Source organism: Ranitomeya imitator, chromosome 1, assembly GCF_032444005.1.
Source record: "Ranitomeya imitator isolate aRanImi1 chromosome 1, aRanImi1.pri, whole genome shotgun sequence".
NCBI classification, from domain to species: Eukaryota; Metazoa; Chordata; class Amphibia; order Anura; family Dendrobatidae; genus Ranitomeya; species Ranitomeya imitator.
The window spans coordinates 503,858,665-503,875,743 of record NC_091282.1 but is presented as its reverse complement, the minus strand read 5'-3'; the positions used below and the strand labels follow the sequence as shown (position 1 = coordinate 503,875,743).

Here is a 17,079-nt window from a genome sequence, read left to right as displayed (position 1 = left end):
AGGCCTAACATAATAAAATTGGGCTGGCTGTAGGCAATTTAAAATTGGTTCCAGGGGTACACGGGCAGCAGTAGACAGGTCAGTGGAGGCCTAGTGGAAGGAGGGACCGCAGACAGGCTTCGAAGGCCTAACATAATAAAATGGGCTGGCTGTAGGCAATTTATGATTGGTTCCAGGGGTACACGGGCAGCAGTGGTCTGGTCAGTGCAGGCCTAGTGGAAGGAGGGACCGCAGACAGGCTTCGAAGGCCTAACATAATAAATTGTGCTGGCTGTAGGCAATTTAAAATTGGTTCCAGGGGTACACGGGCAGCATTACACAGGTCAGTGGAGGCCTAGTGGAAGGAGGGACCGCAGACAGGCTTCGAAGGCCTAACATAATAAAATGGGCTGGCTGTAGGCAATTTATGATTGGTTCCAGGGGTACACGGGCAGCAGTGGTCTGGTCAGTGGAGGCCTAGTGGAAGGAGGTACCGCAGACAGGCTTCGAAGGCCTAACATAATAAAATTGGACAGGCTGTAGGCACTTTATAATTGGTTCCAGGGGTACACGGGCAGCAGTAGACAGGTCAGTGGAGGCCTAGTGGAAGGAGGGATCGCAGACAGGCTTCGAAGGCCTAACATAATAAAATTGGACAGGCTGTAGGCACTCTATAATTGGTTCCAGGAGTACACGGGCAGCAGTAGACAGGTCAGTGTAGTAGTAGTTGAAAGAACGGGCCGCAGACAGGCTTCGAAGGCCTAACATAATTAAATTGGACAGGCTGTAGGCACTTTATAATTGGTTCCAGGAGTACACGGGCAGCAGTAGACAGGTCAATGGAGGCCTAGTGGAAGGAGGGACCGCAGACAGGCTTCGAAGGCCTAACATAATAAATTGGGCTGGCTGTAGGCAATTTAAAATTGGTTCCAGGGGTACACGGGCAGCAGTACACAGGTCAGTGGAGGCCTAGTGGAAGGAGGGACCGCAGACAGGCTTCGAAGGCCTAACATAATAAAATTGGACAGGCTGTAGGCACTTTATAATTGGTTCCAGGAGTACACGGGCAGCAGTAGACAGGTCAGTGTAGTAGTTGAAAGAACGGGCCGCAGACAGGCTTCGAAGGCCTAACATAATTAAATTGGGCTGGCTGTAGGCAATTTATGATTGGTTCCAGGGGTACACGGGCAGCAGTGGTCTGGTCAGTGGAGGCCTAGTGGAAGGAGGGACCGCAGACAGGCTTCGAAGGCCTAACATAATAAAATTGGACAGGCTGTAGGCACTTTATAATTTGTTCCAGGGGTACACGGGCAGCAGTAGACAGGTCAGTGTAGTAGTAGTTGAAAGAACGGGCCGCAGACAGGCTTCGAAGGCCTAACATAATAAAATGGGCTGGCTGTAGGCAATTTAAAATTGGTTCCAGGGGTACACGGGCAGCAGTGGTCTGGTCAGTGGAGGCCTAGTGGAAGGAGGGACCGCAGACAGGCTTCAAAGGCCTAATATAATTAAATTGGACAGGCTGTAGGCACTTTATAATTGGTTCCAGGAGTACACGGGCAGCAGTAGACAGGTCAGTGTAGTAGTAGTTGAAAGAACGGGCCGCAGACAGGCTTTGAAGGCCTAACATAATTAAATTGGACAGGCTGTAGGCACTTTATAATTGGTTCCAGGAGTACACGGGCAGCAGTAGACAGGTCAGTGGAGGCCTAGTGGAAGGAGGGACCGCAGACAGGCTTCGAAGGCCTAACATAATAAATTGGGCTGGCTGTAGGCAATTTAAAATTGGTTCCAGGGGTACACGGGCAGCAGTACACAGGTCAGTGGAGGCCTAGTGGAAGGAGGGACCGCAGACAGGCTTCGAAGGCCTAACATAATAAAATTGGACAGGCTGTAGGCACTTTATAATTGGTTCCAGGGGTACACGGGCAGCAGTAGACAGGTCAGTGTAGTAGTAGTTGAAAGAACGGGCCGCAGACAGGCTTTGAAGGCCTAACATAATTAAATTGGACAGGCTGTAGGCACTTTATAATTGGTTCCAGGAGTACACGGGCAGCAGTAGACAGGTCAGTGGAGGCCTAGTGGAAGGAGGGACCGCAGACAGGCTTCGAAGGCCTAACATAATTAAATTGGGCTGGCTGTAGCAAATTTAAAATTGGTTCCAGGGGTACACGGGCAGCAGTGGTCTGGTCAGCGGAGGCCGATTGTAATGAGTGTCTGCCAGTTAGTAGTCCAAAACAATAAATAAATGTGAATGTCTCGCATTAAAACAAAACGAAAACACTAAAGGGTGCAATCATTAGGTACAGGGGTGGGATCCTCTGCGTAGTTTCAGACCTACTAATTTAGTGCAAAGTATTTACTGTGGTAAATAGAGGACACTGCCCCTGACTATGTTAAGTACCATCATACATGTCAACACAATGGTATTGTCAGTGGCAGGAATGGAAGGATGTCAGCGCATAGACTAAACATTGGTGGAAGTGTGAGAGATAACTGTGGAAGTGGTAGAGCAATGTTTGACCTGGGGGTGGGTGAACTCTCTTGTGGCCGGCGGTACAGGCCCAGGGCCCCTCATGTTACAACAGTGTGTCTGACGTTGGGTGCGCACCACCACCGCCAGAGACACTTTATTGTACTATGAGGGACCCAGTGGCAGTGCCGTCGACCAAAAGCGGGCACACCCACCTCTTCAGACAAACAGCACTCTCACGGGTGCTTGCGCCAAGTCGCGATACCACGGCCCCGTGTGGGGAGTTTGGCCATTTAGGGAGGTGTAAACATGTCGTATGCTGGACAATCAGCTGCAGCAAATTAGGCATTAGAAAAGTAATTCACAGTAGTCCACAGGCAAGAGCTTTTCATAGCTAGGTGTCGGCCGGGCAAGGTGGGGCAAAAGAATTCGAAATCCAGTTGTGGTTCATTTTAATGAATGTTAGATCATCAACATTTTGGGTAGCCAGACGAGTCCTTTTTTCGGTTAATATTGAACCTGCAGCACTGAATACTCTTTCTGATAGGACACTAGCTGCCGGGCAAGCAAACTCCTGCAATGCATATTCTGCCAATTCTGGCCAGGTGTCTAATTTTGATGCCCAGTAATCAAATGGGAATGACGGTTGAGGGAGAACATCGATAAGGGATGAAAAATAGTTTGTAACCATACTGGACAAATGTTGTCTCCTGTCACTTTCAATTGATGCAGCAGTACCTGTCCTGTCTGCGGTCATAGCAAAATCACTCCACAACCTGGTCAGAAAACCCCTCTGTCCAACGCCAATTCTGATGTGTGCACCCCTAACACTCCTGGTCTGCTGCCCCCTGGAGCTCGTGTGAGAACGATCACGTGCGCTGTGTGCTGGGAATGCCTGAAGCAAACGGTCAACAAGAGTTGATTGTTTGGTTGCTAATATTAGTTCCAAGTTCTCATGTGGCATAATATTTTGCAATTTGCCTTTATAGCGTGGATCAAGGAGGCAGGCCAACCAGTAATCGTCATCGTTCATCATTTTAGTAATACGTGTGTCCCTTTTGAGGATACGTAAGGCATAATCCGCCATGTGGGCCAAAGTTCCAGTTGTCAAATCTTCGGTTGTGATTGGTTGAGGGGCAGTTTCAGGCAAATCTACGTCACTTGTGTCCCTCAAAAAACCAGAACCCGGCCTTGCCACGCAACCAATTTCCAGTGCCCCCGGGAAAGCTTCCTCATTAAAAATATACTCATCCCCATCATCCTCCTCGTCCTCCACCTCCTCTTCGCCCGCTACCTCGTCCTGTACACTGCCCTGACCAGACAATGGCTGACTGTCATCAAGGCTTTCCTCTTCCTCTGGTGCAGACGCCTGATCCTTTATGTGCGTCAAACTTTGCATCAGCAGACACATTAGGGGGATGCTCATGCTTATTATGGCATTGTCTGCACTAACCAGCCGTGTGCATTCCTCAAAACACTGAAGGACTTGACACATGTCTTGTATCTTTGACCACTGCACACCTGACAACTCCATGTCTGCCATCCTACTGCCTGCCCGTGTATGTGTATCCTCCCACAAAAACATAACAGCCCGCCTCTGTTGGCACAGTCTCTGAAGCATGTGCAGTGTTGAGTTCCACCTTGTTGCAACGTCTACGATTAGGCGATGCTGGGGAAGGTTCAAAGACCGCTGATAGGTCTGCATACGGCTGGAGTGTACAGGCGAACGTCGGATATGTGAGCAAAGTCCACGCACTTTGAGGAGCAGGTCGGAGAACCCAGGATAAGTTTTCAATAAGCACTGCACCACCAGGTTTAAGGTGTGAGCCAGGCAAGGAATGTGTTTCAGTTGGGAAAGGGAGATGGCAGCCATGAAATTCCTTCCGTTATCACTCACTACCTTGCCTGCCTCAAGATCTACTGTGCCCAGCCACGACTGCGTTTCTTGCTGCAAGAACTCGGACAGAACTTCCGCGGTGTGTCTGTTGTCGCCCAAACACTTCATAGCCAATACAGCCTGCTGACGCTTGCCAGTAGCTGGCCCATAATGGGACAACTGGTGTGCAACAGTGTCAGCTGCCGATGGAGTGGTTGGCCGACTGCGGTCTGTGGAAGAGCTGTCGCTTCTGCAGGAGGACAAGGAGGAGGAGGAGGGGGTGCGAACGCCTACAGCCAACTGTTTCCTAGACCGTGGGCTAGGCACAACTGTCCCGAAATTCATGTCCCCTGTGGACCCTGCATCCACCACATTCACCCAGTGTGCCGTGATGGACACATAACGTCCCTGGCCATGCCTACTGGTCCATGCATCTGTAGTCAGGTGCACCTTTGTACTCACAGATTGCCTGAGTGCATGGACGATGCGCTGTTTAACATGCTGGTGCAGGGCTGGGATGGCTTTTCTGGAAAAAAAGTGTTAACTGGGTAGCTCGTAGCGTGGTTCAGCGTACTCCATCAGGGCTTTGAAAGCTTCGCTTTCAACTAACCGGTAGGGCATCATCTCTAACGAGATTAGTCTAGCTATGTGGGCGTTGAAACCCTGTGTACGCGGATGCGAGGATAAGTACTTCCTTTTTCTAACCAGAGTCTCATGTAGGGTGAGCTGGACTGGAGAGCTGGAGATCGTGGAACTAGCGGGTGTGCCGGTGGACATGGCAGACTGAGAGACGGTATTGTTTCCGCCGGTGCACTAGATGCAATATTTCCTCCTACAAAACTGGTGATTCCCTGACCCTGACTGCTTTTGGCTGGCAAAGAAACCTGCACAGATACTGCCGGTGGTGCGGAAAATGGTGGCCTTACAGTGACGGAAGGGATGTTGCGTTGCTGACTTGCTTCATTGGCCGAGGGTGCTACAACCTTAAGGGACGTTTGGTAGTTAGTCCAGGCTTGAAAATGCATGGTGGTTAAATGTCTATGCATGCAACTTGTATTGAGACTTTTCAGATTCTGACCTCTGCTTAAGCTAGTTGAACATTTTTGACAGATGACTTTGCGCTGATCAATTGGATGTTGTTTAAAAAAATGCCAGACTGCATTCTTCCTAGCATCGGATCCCTTTTCAGGGATTGCAGACTGAGCTTTAACCGGATGGCCACGCTGTCGTCCAACAGGTTTTGGCTTTGCCACGCGTTTTGGGCCAGATACGGGCCCGGCAGATGGAACCTGTTGCGATGTTGATGCCTGCTGCGGCCCCTCCTCCACCTCCGCTTCTGAACTACTGCCGCCTGCACCCTGTTCCCCCAATGGCTGCCAATCGGGGTCAACAACTGGGTCATCTATTACCTCCTCTTCTAGCTCGTGTGCAACTTCGTCTGTGTCACCGTGTCGGTCGGTGGTATAGCATTCGTGACGGGGCAACATAGTCTCATCAGGGTCTGATTGTGGATCAGTACCCTGAGAGGGCAATGTTGTGGTCTGAGTCAAAGGACCAGCATAGTAGTCTGGCTGTGGCTGTGCATCAGTGCACTCCATGTCAGAATCTACTTGTAATGGGCATGGCCTGTTAAGTGTTTCACTTTCTAAGCCAGGGGCGGTATGTGTAAAGAGCTCCATGGAGTAACCCGTTGTGTCGCCTGCTGCATCCTTCTCTCTTGTTGTTGTTTTTGCTGAAGAGGACAAGGAAGCGACTTGTCCCTGACCGTGAACATCCACAAGCGACGCGCTGCTTTTACATTTACCAGTTTCAGAAGAGGAGGCAAAAGAGCTAGAGGCTGAGTCTGCAAGGTAAGCCAAAACTTGCTGTTGCTGCTCCGGCTTTAAAAGCGGTTTTCCTACTCCCAGAAAAGAGAGCGTTCGATGTCTTGTGTAGCCAGACGACGAACCTGGCTCCACAGCTCCAGACTTAGGTGGAATATTTTTTTTCCCACGACCACCTGATGCTCCACTACCACTACCATCATTACCAGCTGACAATGAACGCCCACGGCCACGACCTCTTGCACCAGACTTCCTCATTGTTTTAAAAACTTAACCAAAGTAACTTTATTTGTTGCTGTCAAACAACTTACACGGTGAGCTATAACTTCAGTATGATTTCAATATCCCTTTACAGGTTGGTGAGACCACAAGGAAAATCAGGCACAATGTTACACACTCTGTTTTCTGTGGCACCAAATCACAGAGATGCCACACACGCAGGACTGACACTCAAGCACAAATGTCAATATTAATCTCCCACTGATTTTTTTTTTTTTTTTTTCAGGGAGACTTTAGAAACAAAATAAAATGATTTTTTCAGGAAGAATTTAGAAACCAAATAAAATAAAATGATTTTTTCAGGGAGAATTTAGAAACCAAATAAAAAAAAAAATAGGCTTTCTATGGCCCACTGAGTGAGAGATGGCACACACAGGAGTCAGGAGTGGCACACAAGCCCAGAGGCCAATATTTATCTCCCACTGATTGATTTATTGATTTTTTCAGGTAGAATTTAGAACCGAAATCAAGCAAAAAAATAAATAGGCTATCTATGGCCCACAATTTGAGAGAGAGAGAGAGATGGCACACCCAGGAGTCAAGACTGGCACACAAGCAGAAAGGGCAATATTAATCTCCCACTGTTTTTTTTTTTGTTTTTTTCAGGGAGACTTTAGAAACAAAATAAAATAAAATGATTTTTTCAGGAAGAATTTAGAAACCAAATAAAATAAAATTATTTTTTCAGGGACAATTTAGAAACCAAATAAAAAAAAAAAGGCTTTCTATGGCCCACTGAGTGAGAGATGGCACACACAGGAGTCAGGAGTGGCACACAAGCACAGAGGCCAATATTTATCTCCCACTGAATGATTTATTGATTTTTTCAGGTAGAATTTAGAACCCAAATCAAGCAAAAAAATAAATAGGCTTTCTATGGCCCACAATTTGAGAGAGAGAGAGAGATGGCACACCCAGGAGTCAAGACTGGCACACAAGCAGAAAGGGCAATATTAATCTCCCACTGTTTGTTTGTTTTTGTTTTTTTTTTCAGGGAGACTTTAGAAACAAAATAAAATAAAATGATTTTTTCAGGAAGAATTTAGAAACCAAATAAAATAAAATGATTTTTTCAGGGACAATTTAGAAACCAAATAAAAAAAAAAAAAGGCTTTCTATGGCCCACTGAGTGAGAGATGGCACACACAGGAGTCAGGAGTGGCACACAAGCCCAGAGGCCAATATTTTTCTCCCACTGATTGATTTATTGATTTTTTCAGGTAGGATTTAGAACCCAAATCAAGCAAAAAAATAAATAGGCTTTCTATGGCCCACAATTTGAGAGAGAGAGAGAGAGAGAGAGAGATGGCACACCCAGGAGTCAAGACTGGCACACAAGCAGAAAGGGCAATATTAATCTCCCACTGTTTTTTTTTTTTTCAGGGAGACTTTAGAAACAAAATAAAATAAAATGATTTTTTCAGGAAGAATTTAGAAACCAAATAAAATAAAATGATTTTTTCAGGGAGAATTTAGAAACCAAATAAAAAAAATAAAGAGGCTTTCTATGGCCCACTGAGTGAGAGATGGCACACACAGGAGTCAGGAGTGGCACACAAGCCCAGAGGCCAATATTTTTCTCCCACTGATTGATGTAGTGATTTTTTCAGGTAGATTTTAGAACCCAAATCAAGCAAAAAAATAAATAGGCTTTCTATGGCCCACTGAGTGAGAGATGGCACACACAGGAGTCAGGAGTGGCACACAAGCCCAGAGGCCAATATTTATCTCCCACTGATTGATGTAGTGATTTTTTCAGGTAGATTTTAGAACCCAAATCAAGCAAAAAAATAAATCGGCTTTCTATGGCCCACTGAGTGAGAGATGGCACACACAGGAGTCAGGAGTGGCACACAAGCCCAGAGGCCAATATTTATCTCCCACTGATTGATGTAGTGATTTTTTCAGGTAGATTTTAGAACCCAAATCAAGCAAAAAAATAAATAGGCCTTCTATGGCCCACTGAGTGAGAGATGGCACACACAGGAGTCAGGAGTGGCACACAAGCCTAGAGGCCAATATTTTTCTCCCACTGATTGATGTAGTGATTTTTTCAGGTAGATTTTAGAACCCAAATCAAGCAAAAAAATAAATAGGCTTTCTATGGCCCACTGAGTGAGAGATGGCACTCTAGCAGAAATGCCAATCTTAATCTCCCACAAAAAAAAACAAAAAACAGGGACTGTCCTACAATTATTATCTCCCTGCAGTAATCTCAGCCAGGTATGGCAGGCAGCAATAAGGAGTGGACTGATGCACAAATTAAATAAAAAGTGTGGACAAACAAAAAAGATAGCTGTGCAGAAAGGAAGGAACAAGAGGATTTGTGCTTTGAAAAAAGCAGTTGGTTTGCACAGCGGCGTACACACAGCAATGCAGCTATCAGGGAGCCTTCTAGGGCAGCCCAATGAGCTACAGCTCTGAGAAAAAGAAAAAAAATGTAGCTTCCACTGTCCCTGCACACCGAAGGTGGTGTTGGACAGTGGAAATCGCTACAGCACAAGCGGTTTGGTGGTTAATGGACCCTGCCTAACACTAGCCCTGCTTCTGACGAAGCGGCAGCAACCTCTCCCTAAGCTCAGATCAGCAGCAGTAAGATGGCGGTCGGCGGGAACGCCCCTTTATAGCCCCTGTGACGCCTCAGACAGCAAGCCAATCACTGCAATGCCCTTCTCTAAGATGGTGGGCACCAGGACCTATGTCATCACGCTGCCCACACTCTGCGTTCACCTTCATTGGCTGAGAAATGGCGCTTTTTGCGTCATTGAAACGCGACTTTGGCGCGAAAGTCGCGTACTGCATGGCCGACCCCGCACAGGGGTCGGATCGGGTTTCATGAAACCCGACTTTGCCAAAAGTCGGCGACTTTTGAAAATGAACGACCCGTTTCGCTCAACCCTAGTCTTCAGTGCTGATGGTTCAATACTGACCGAAAAAAGGACGCGTCTGGCTACCCAGAATGTTGATGATCTAACCTTCATTAAAATGAACCAATCATGGATTTCAAATTATTTTGCCCCACCTTCCCCTGCTGACACGTAGCTTGCCTGAAAAATGTCTTGCTTTTGGCCTCCTCTTACTGACTTCTCCAATTCCTCCATTTGCAGCTGCTGAATATCCACCATAGGCCATGTTTATACCTCCCTAAATGGGCTGACTCCCCCCACAGGGCCGTGGTCACCACCTGGTGCAAGCACCCTTGCGAGTGCAGTTTGCCTGGACAGGTGGGTGGGCCCACTCTTGGGTGACGGCACTGGCACAGGATCCCTCATAGTACAATGAAGTGTCTCTGACGGTGGTGGTGCACAACCAACGTCAGACACACTGTCGTAATATGAGGAGCCTTATGCCAGTACCGCCGCCCACAAGAGAGTGTTCCCCCCCCCAGCTCGAACAGTGCTCTACCACTTGCAATACTTACCTCTCCCTGCTCCACCACTGTGTAGTCTGTGCTATTAAATCCTTCAATGGCACTGCCAATACAAATTTGTTGAAATGATAGATGATAGTTAAAATATACAGAGGCCCTGGCCTCCATTTAGACCAGTTAATACTTTGCGCCTACTACCACTGTCTGCAACTCAGCAGAGGAGCCCACCCCTGTACCTAGCTATGCCACCTGTTTATTTATGAACAATTTTTTGGCAGACATTTAGGCCACTTTACTATTTGGGCCTTCTAACTTAGTCTGTTACTCATTACAATTTTCCGACACTGAGCAAAGCAATGTCACCTGTTTATTTATAAACAATTTTTTGGCAGACATTTCGCCCACTTTCTTATTTGGGCCTACTAACTGTGTCTGCCACTCATTACAGTTTTCCTCCACTGAACAAAGCAATGCCGCCTGTTTAGTCCTGTTACCAATTTTGAACTGCATTTAGCCTACCGTACTTTATTATTTGGGCCTATATCTGTTTTTCCTCCTCATCCTGCCCATTGCCCAGCCACTGCTAGATGAGTCTGCTCGTACATTGACCCAGACCACTACATTCCCCTTGCACTAGAATCTGACCCTGCTGAAAGTCAGGTACCCCTTCCCACATACTATACCACCTTACACGGGGACAAAGAGGAAGGTGCAGATGAAAGTGCAGGTTCCTTCATCAGGTGGGGGGGCATACTCGTTGGCGACGTCACTGGCACAGGGCCCCTCATAGTACGCAAAAGTGTCTCTGCCAGTGGGAGGTGCCACCTGCCGTCAAACACACCGCTGTACTATGAGGGGCCCTGTGCCAGTGTCAACGAGTGGGCCCCCCTGTTTGCTCAGGATCACAGCACTTGCAAAGTTGAAATATTTACCTCTCCCTGCTCCACCGCCGTTACATATTCCTCATTTCCTGGGCCCATGAAAATCTTGAGCCAGCCCTACCCCCCACAACTTTAGCCAAATGACCCCCAGTTTTCAATGCCTAGCTATTATTATAAAGTAAATTAAGATTGACAATCTTAAGTAATAAGAATTGATGTTTTTGGCATTAAAATGGGCACTGTAGGTGTTTTCCTGTCCTCCACTCACTGCCGACTTTGATTTCCCATTGACTTACATTGGGTTTCGTGTTTCATTCGGCTCCCGACTTTTCGCAATAATAGTCCGATTTCACCCGACCTGACTTTTGACAAAGTCGGGTTTCGCGAAACCCGACTCGATCCAAAAAAAGTAAAAGTCACTCAACTCTATTGGGGATCATCGTGGGATATTGATGTGGATTCAAGTGGACCTGCGGGACTGTTTTTTGAGAAATAAATGGGTGAAAAAGGGTGTCTGGGTTTTTATTTTACAATAATGGACTTTTGTGTGTGTATTTATTGATGTTTACTTACAGGGTTAGTAATGGGGGTGTTTGACTGACACTTCTCCATTACTAACCCCAGGGCTTGATAGTAGATGTGCTTTTTGACAAATCACAGCTGTCATCAAACCGATATACTACCCGATTGCCACCGCACCAGGACAATCGGGATGAGCTGGGTAAAGTGCCAGAATTGGCGCATCTAATGTGATACTCCAATTCTGAGGTATCTGCAGTCTTCTATTTTTTAGCTGGGAAAGGTCCAATAAAAATGGAACGTCCCAGCCTGATAATAAAATCCCTCATATGCCTGCTTTATGTGCGCTAGTTTCAAAATATAGGAGGGACCCCATGCCATTTTTTAACTTATTTTTTTGTATTTAATACGTAAAAAAACCTCCAAAAACAGTGTATATCCAGCTCTCTATTGCTCTCCCTCTCTCTATCATCTATATTCCTCATCGCTATCTCTATTGCTCTCCCTCTCTCTATCATCTATATTCCTCATCGCTATCTCTATTGCTCTCCCTCTCTCTATCATCTATATTCCTCATCGCTATCTCTATCTTTGCACATGTTTAGTACATAACTCTTTAATTTCTGTGCTGCATTTCATTCAATATGTCTCACACAATACTGACAGCACACGGATACGGACAGCGCACAGACACACGGATGTCACACGGAGAGCACACACATACACATGGATTGCACACAGACAAGGACCACAGATCTCACTGCTTTTTCCAGTACCGAAAACATCAGGACATGTGAAGGAGGCCTTATGCAGTTGGAAACGGATAAAAAATATGAGGTGTAGTCAAATGCCACCCAGATCAGTAATTTAGCGCAACTTCTTTATCAATAGACAGAAAAAGGGATCACAAAACTCTGTTAAATATATATATTAATATAACAAATATATATAAATTAATTAACATGGAATTGTGGATTTATTCAGTTAATGTTCCTGTTTGAAACCTTTTTCCTTCAGCACATTGTGTTGTCTGCACAGGATGTAATACTGCTCAATATAAAACACAATTTCCACTAATACGTTTTATGCAGTACACTCCCTAAGACTGCATTCTTTGCTATTCCTGATGACTTCAGTAATAAATTGTATGAATCATTGTTGAACCGCATGGATGCAGTCCTTCAAGCTCATGGGAGTCACACAAAATATTAATTATGACTCTAATAGCACCGCAACGTCATTCACCAATGTTATGCAACATATATTTGTATTTTAAGTTAATTATTTGTTTGAATATCACATTACTGTCTGTGGGCGACAAAACTTTTGTCTTGCCAAAATCTGACCATTCTGTGTCCATTAACTGATCAATATTTCTACATTGATGCCAATTTACTTTCTTAACCTAAACCACATTTCGGAGGGTTTCAGCTTTCAAATGAATAATTTATACAACCAATGGATGAATTTAACGTCAGGTTATAAGCTTTTATTTACATAACATGGATAATCGACATAATTTCTGTCAGGGAGTGTAAATGCAACATGTATCTTTTTGATGTTTTTGCTAGTTTGCACAAATCACTATAACAGCTTTTAAAAAACAACTGGATAATTTCTTCAGTACATATGACATTGTGGATAATATTTAATTTAGTGACAAAATGTATAATTGGTGGAGAAAAGCTAATCTTTTTTCAACCTATGTAATTATGTAACTATGAATAAAAAGTATTCTTGTAAATTTACTTTATTACAGGAGCTGATAAAGTTATACGCCTGTGGCATCCAAATTTTATGAAGAAATCTATGGAAAAATTAGTTGGCCATTTGTACTCAATTGCAGATATCTCAGTCAATGAAAAAGACCAGCACATTATTAGTTTGTCAACTGCAAGGGTAATTAATTCTATATTAGATGAAATGCTTCTGCTAATATGGCTTATACGTTGAAAGTCATAGCTATTCAAATTAATATGTTAGAGCGTTTCATATGGACACCATAGAGTTATAATGGAGAAGTCAATTCCTCCCATCATGCAGTTCTGAGATAAGCATAAAGGTATTATGAGCAGATAAGGAGCCCCACTATTGTCAGCCTCATTGTTCCTGCTTTACAGGGAAAACTAAGCATTATAATGTGGTTTATACCAAAATAGGTTACTTAACCTCTTAATGTACAATGTCTCTGTAGGATATGCCATCATTGTATTATTGGGTTGGTTTAAAGGGACACTGTCACCTGAATTTGGAGGGAACAATTTTCAGCCATAGAGGCGGGGTTTTCGGGTGTTTGATTCACCCTTTCCTTACCCGCTGGCTGCATGCTGGCTGCAATATTGGATTGAAGTTCATTCTCTGTCCTCCGTAGTACACGCCTGCACAAGGCGTTCCTATCCTATTAGCCACTGGAGATCCGGTTGCTGTCCGGGTGCTGATTACCTTTTGCCTTTTCATCCACTTCTTTCTTATAGCTGGTGTTTAACATAGGCCAAATAGCAAATCATATCACTCTGTAGGGCCTTCTATTTAAACCTAACTGTTACCTCTGTTTCCTGCTGGTGATAGCTTACTACCCAGTTTGTTGGTGAAGGAGTAGTTCTTATTTGTGACAATTAGTTGGTGCTTTCTCTAGAAGATAGCTGCGTAGTTTTGGTAGCGTGTGTATTTCCTTATTCTCTACCATTTGGTTGGTTTCTCCTACCATTCCCTTGTTTTCTACTTTGTTGTTTCATGAGCGTTTTTTTATGATTGCAGTTTTCTTTAATCCCAAGCTGTTTTCTCTGTCTGTCCGGTTTGTGCTATCTGTTTGACGTCAGTCCCATACCTCCATGGGTGGGGGATGGAATAGTTTCAGTGTGCATTTAGCAGCATAGTAAAGTTGGAGACCCAGGCCTCTCTATTTTCAAGCGTACCCCTGGGATAGTGATAGTGAGGGCTCCAGGGACAGTGGCATGCCCCCTCTCATTTACTTCAGACCGACACATCTTGACAATGATGCAAGGAAGGGAAGAAAAAAGCTTCCTAAAAAGGGCTGCTTTAATGGCCTGAGAAAAGAAAATTTGTGTAATTTGCTTTTCAAGTATGCAGTATTTGTGAAACCTAGACTCCTGGTTGTTATATAGCCAGGGCATTCACAATTCTGCAGGTCTCAGAACCAAAATATCTTAAGACACTCAACTGTCTCAATGTCGGCATAGCCAGCTTTGATGATATGCAGGGCTCCCAACTATCATGAGTCTTTAATAGTATTGGTCTACATATATTGGCCAAAGGAACCTTTTGGTCCCCTAGGCTCCAGGACCTGAGTGTGACTGCACCCCTTGCACCCACTGTAGTTACACCCCTGCAGCAGACTCTACACCATAATCTGTACAGAGGTGAAAAAACAAATGAATGTATGGCTATATACACTACGGAAAATGTACCTATATACAGACTAAAGTGTTCAAGGTTGAAATTGAATAATCTAGAGCAAATATGTTTATCCTTTTTTGGACTGCAGGGATTCAGAGTATGGGATATATACACACTTTCATTACTGCAAGTCTTCTCTGATACCCAACAGGGACCTTGTGACATGCGAATAAACTCCATGATATTTGATAATAAGCATCTTAGACTTATCACCGGTAAGAGATGTATATTAAGTAAATGGATTGATGGAAATAAGTATCAGCAGTAGAGACCATAAGACTGTGTAAAGCCTAACTCTTTTTAATCCCTTTATTAATAACCTTGTGGATGGGATTGATGGTTAAGTATCAGGCTTTGCTGGTGACACAAAACTATGTAGGATATTAAAAACGGAGCATAACAGTATGAAGGGGGAACCTAAAAAAACGAGAATTACTTATTTAATTTTTTTTTATTCAAGCTAACGTCTTGAAAACATTAATCCCCTTTAGCACAAGTGCATATCATCTAATGGACAGTATTTTGAAGGGGATTAATGTTTTCAATATGTTATATTGAATTAAAAAAAAATTTAAATAAGTAATTCCCATTTTTTGGGGGTAATACCTCAAATAATTACAAAACTATCTGGATAAGATATTTACATGGGCAAACACTTGGCCAGTGAGGTTTAACCCCTTTCTGCCGTGTGACATACTATCCCATAGAGGGGACCTGGGACTTAATTCTGAAGGACAGGATAGTATGTCAGGGGCGATCAGCCACGTTCACGGGGGGAGCGCACCGATCGCCGCCGGGTGTCTGCTGATTATTACATCTGACATCCGGCACTATGTGCCAGGAGTGGTCACGGACCGCTCCCAGCACATTAACCCCCGGAACACTGCAATCAAACATGATCGCAGCGTTCCGGCGGCATAGGGTATCATCGCGCAGGGAGGGGCTCCCTACGTGCTTCCCTGAGACCCTCGGAACAATGCGATGTGATTGCATTGTTCCAAGCGTCTCCTCCCTGCAGGCCCCAGATCCAAAATGGCCGTGGGGCTTCTTCTGGGTCCTGCAGGGAGGTGGCTTGCAAGCTTCCTGCACTGCCTGTCAGATCGCTGATCTGACACAGTGCTTTGCAAAGTGTCAGATCAGAGATCTGACACTATAAAGTCATGTCCCCCCGGGACAAAGTAAAAAAGTAAAAAAAAATATTTACATGTGTTAAAAAAAAAAGAATTCCTAAATAAAGAAAAAAAAATATTGTTCCAATAAATACATTTCTTTATCTAAATAAAAAAAAAAATAAAAGTACACATTTTTAGTAGTATCGCCTGGTCCGTAACGACCCGACCTATAAAACTGTCACACTAGTTCATCCCTTCAGTGAACACAGTAAAAAAAAAACGAGCCAAAAAACAACACTTCATTGTCATACCGCCGAACAAAAAGTGGAATAACACGCGATCAAAAAGACGGATATTAATAAACATGGTACTGCTGAAAACGTCTTCTTGTCCCGCAAAAAAACGAGCCACCAAACAGCATCATGAGAGAAAGAGTAAAAAGTTATAGTCCTCAGAATAAAGCAATGCAACAATAATTATTTTTTATATAAAATAGTTTTATCGTATAAAAACTTGGGATTAGGGTTAGGGGTGTGTTTGGATTAGGGTTTCAGTTAGAATTGGGGGGTTTCAACTGTTTAGGCACATCAGGGGCTCTCCAAACGCGACATGGCGTCCGATCTTAATTCCAGCCAATTCTGCATTGAAAAAGTAAAACAGTGCTCCTTCCCTTCTGAGCTCTCCCGTGCACCTAAACAGGGGTTTACCCCACATATGGGGTATCAGCGTACTAAGAACAAGTTGTACAACAACTTTTGGCGTCCAATTTATTCTGTTACCCTTGGTAAAAAAACAAATTGGAGGTGAAAAGATCATTTTTGTGAAAAAATATGATTTTTTATTTCTAGGCTCTACATTATAAACTTCTGTGAAGCACTTGGTGGGTCAAAGTGCTCACCACACATCTAGATAAGTTCCTTAGGGGGTCTACTTTCCAAAATGATGTCACTTGTGGGGGGTTTCAATGTTTAGGCACATCAGGGGCTCTCCAAATGCGACATGGCGTCCTATCTCAATTCCAGTCAATTTTGCATTGAAAAGTCAAACAGTGCTCCTTTCTTTCCGTGCTCTGCCATGCGCCCAAACAGTGGTTTACCCCCACATATGGGGTATCAGCGTACTCAGGACAAATTTTACAACAACTTTTGCAATCCAATTTCTCCTGTTACCCTTGGTAAAATAAAACAAATTGGAGCTGAAGTTAATTTTTTGTGAAAAAAAGTTAAATGTTCATTTTTTTTTAAACATTCCAAAAATTCATGTGAAATACCTGAAGGGTTAATAAACTTCTTGATTGTGGTTTTGAGCACCTTGAAGGGTGCAGTTTTTAGAATGGTGTCACACTTGGGTATT

At 44.3% G+C, this 17,079-nt stretch overlaps 1 protein-coding gene across 1 annotated transcript in view; it reads left to right on the top strand.

Moving 5' to 3' along the window:
• LOC138675002 (WD repeat-containing protein 64-like) overlaps window positions 1-17,079 on the top strand; it is a 178,129-nt gene that overhangs the window by 37,361 nt on the left and 123,689 nt on the right. Inside the window, exons 9-10 of the mRNA XM_069762941.1 lie at window positions 12,957-13,096; window positions 14,703-14,829. Coding sequence (XP_069619042.1) covers window positions 12,957-13,096; window positions 14,703-14,829 — 267 coding nt within the window. The remainder of the gene's footprint in view (window positions 1-12,956; window positions 13,097-14,702; window positions 14,830-17,079) is intronic.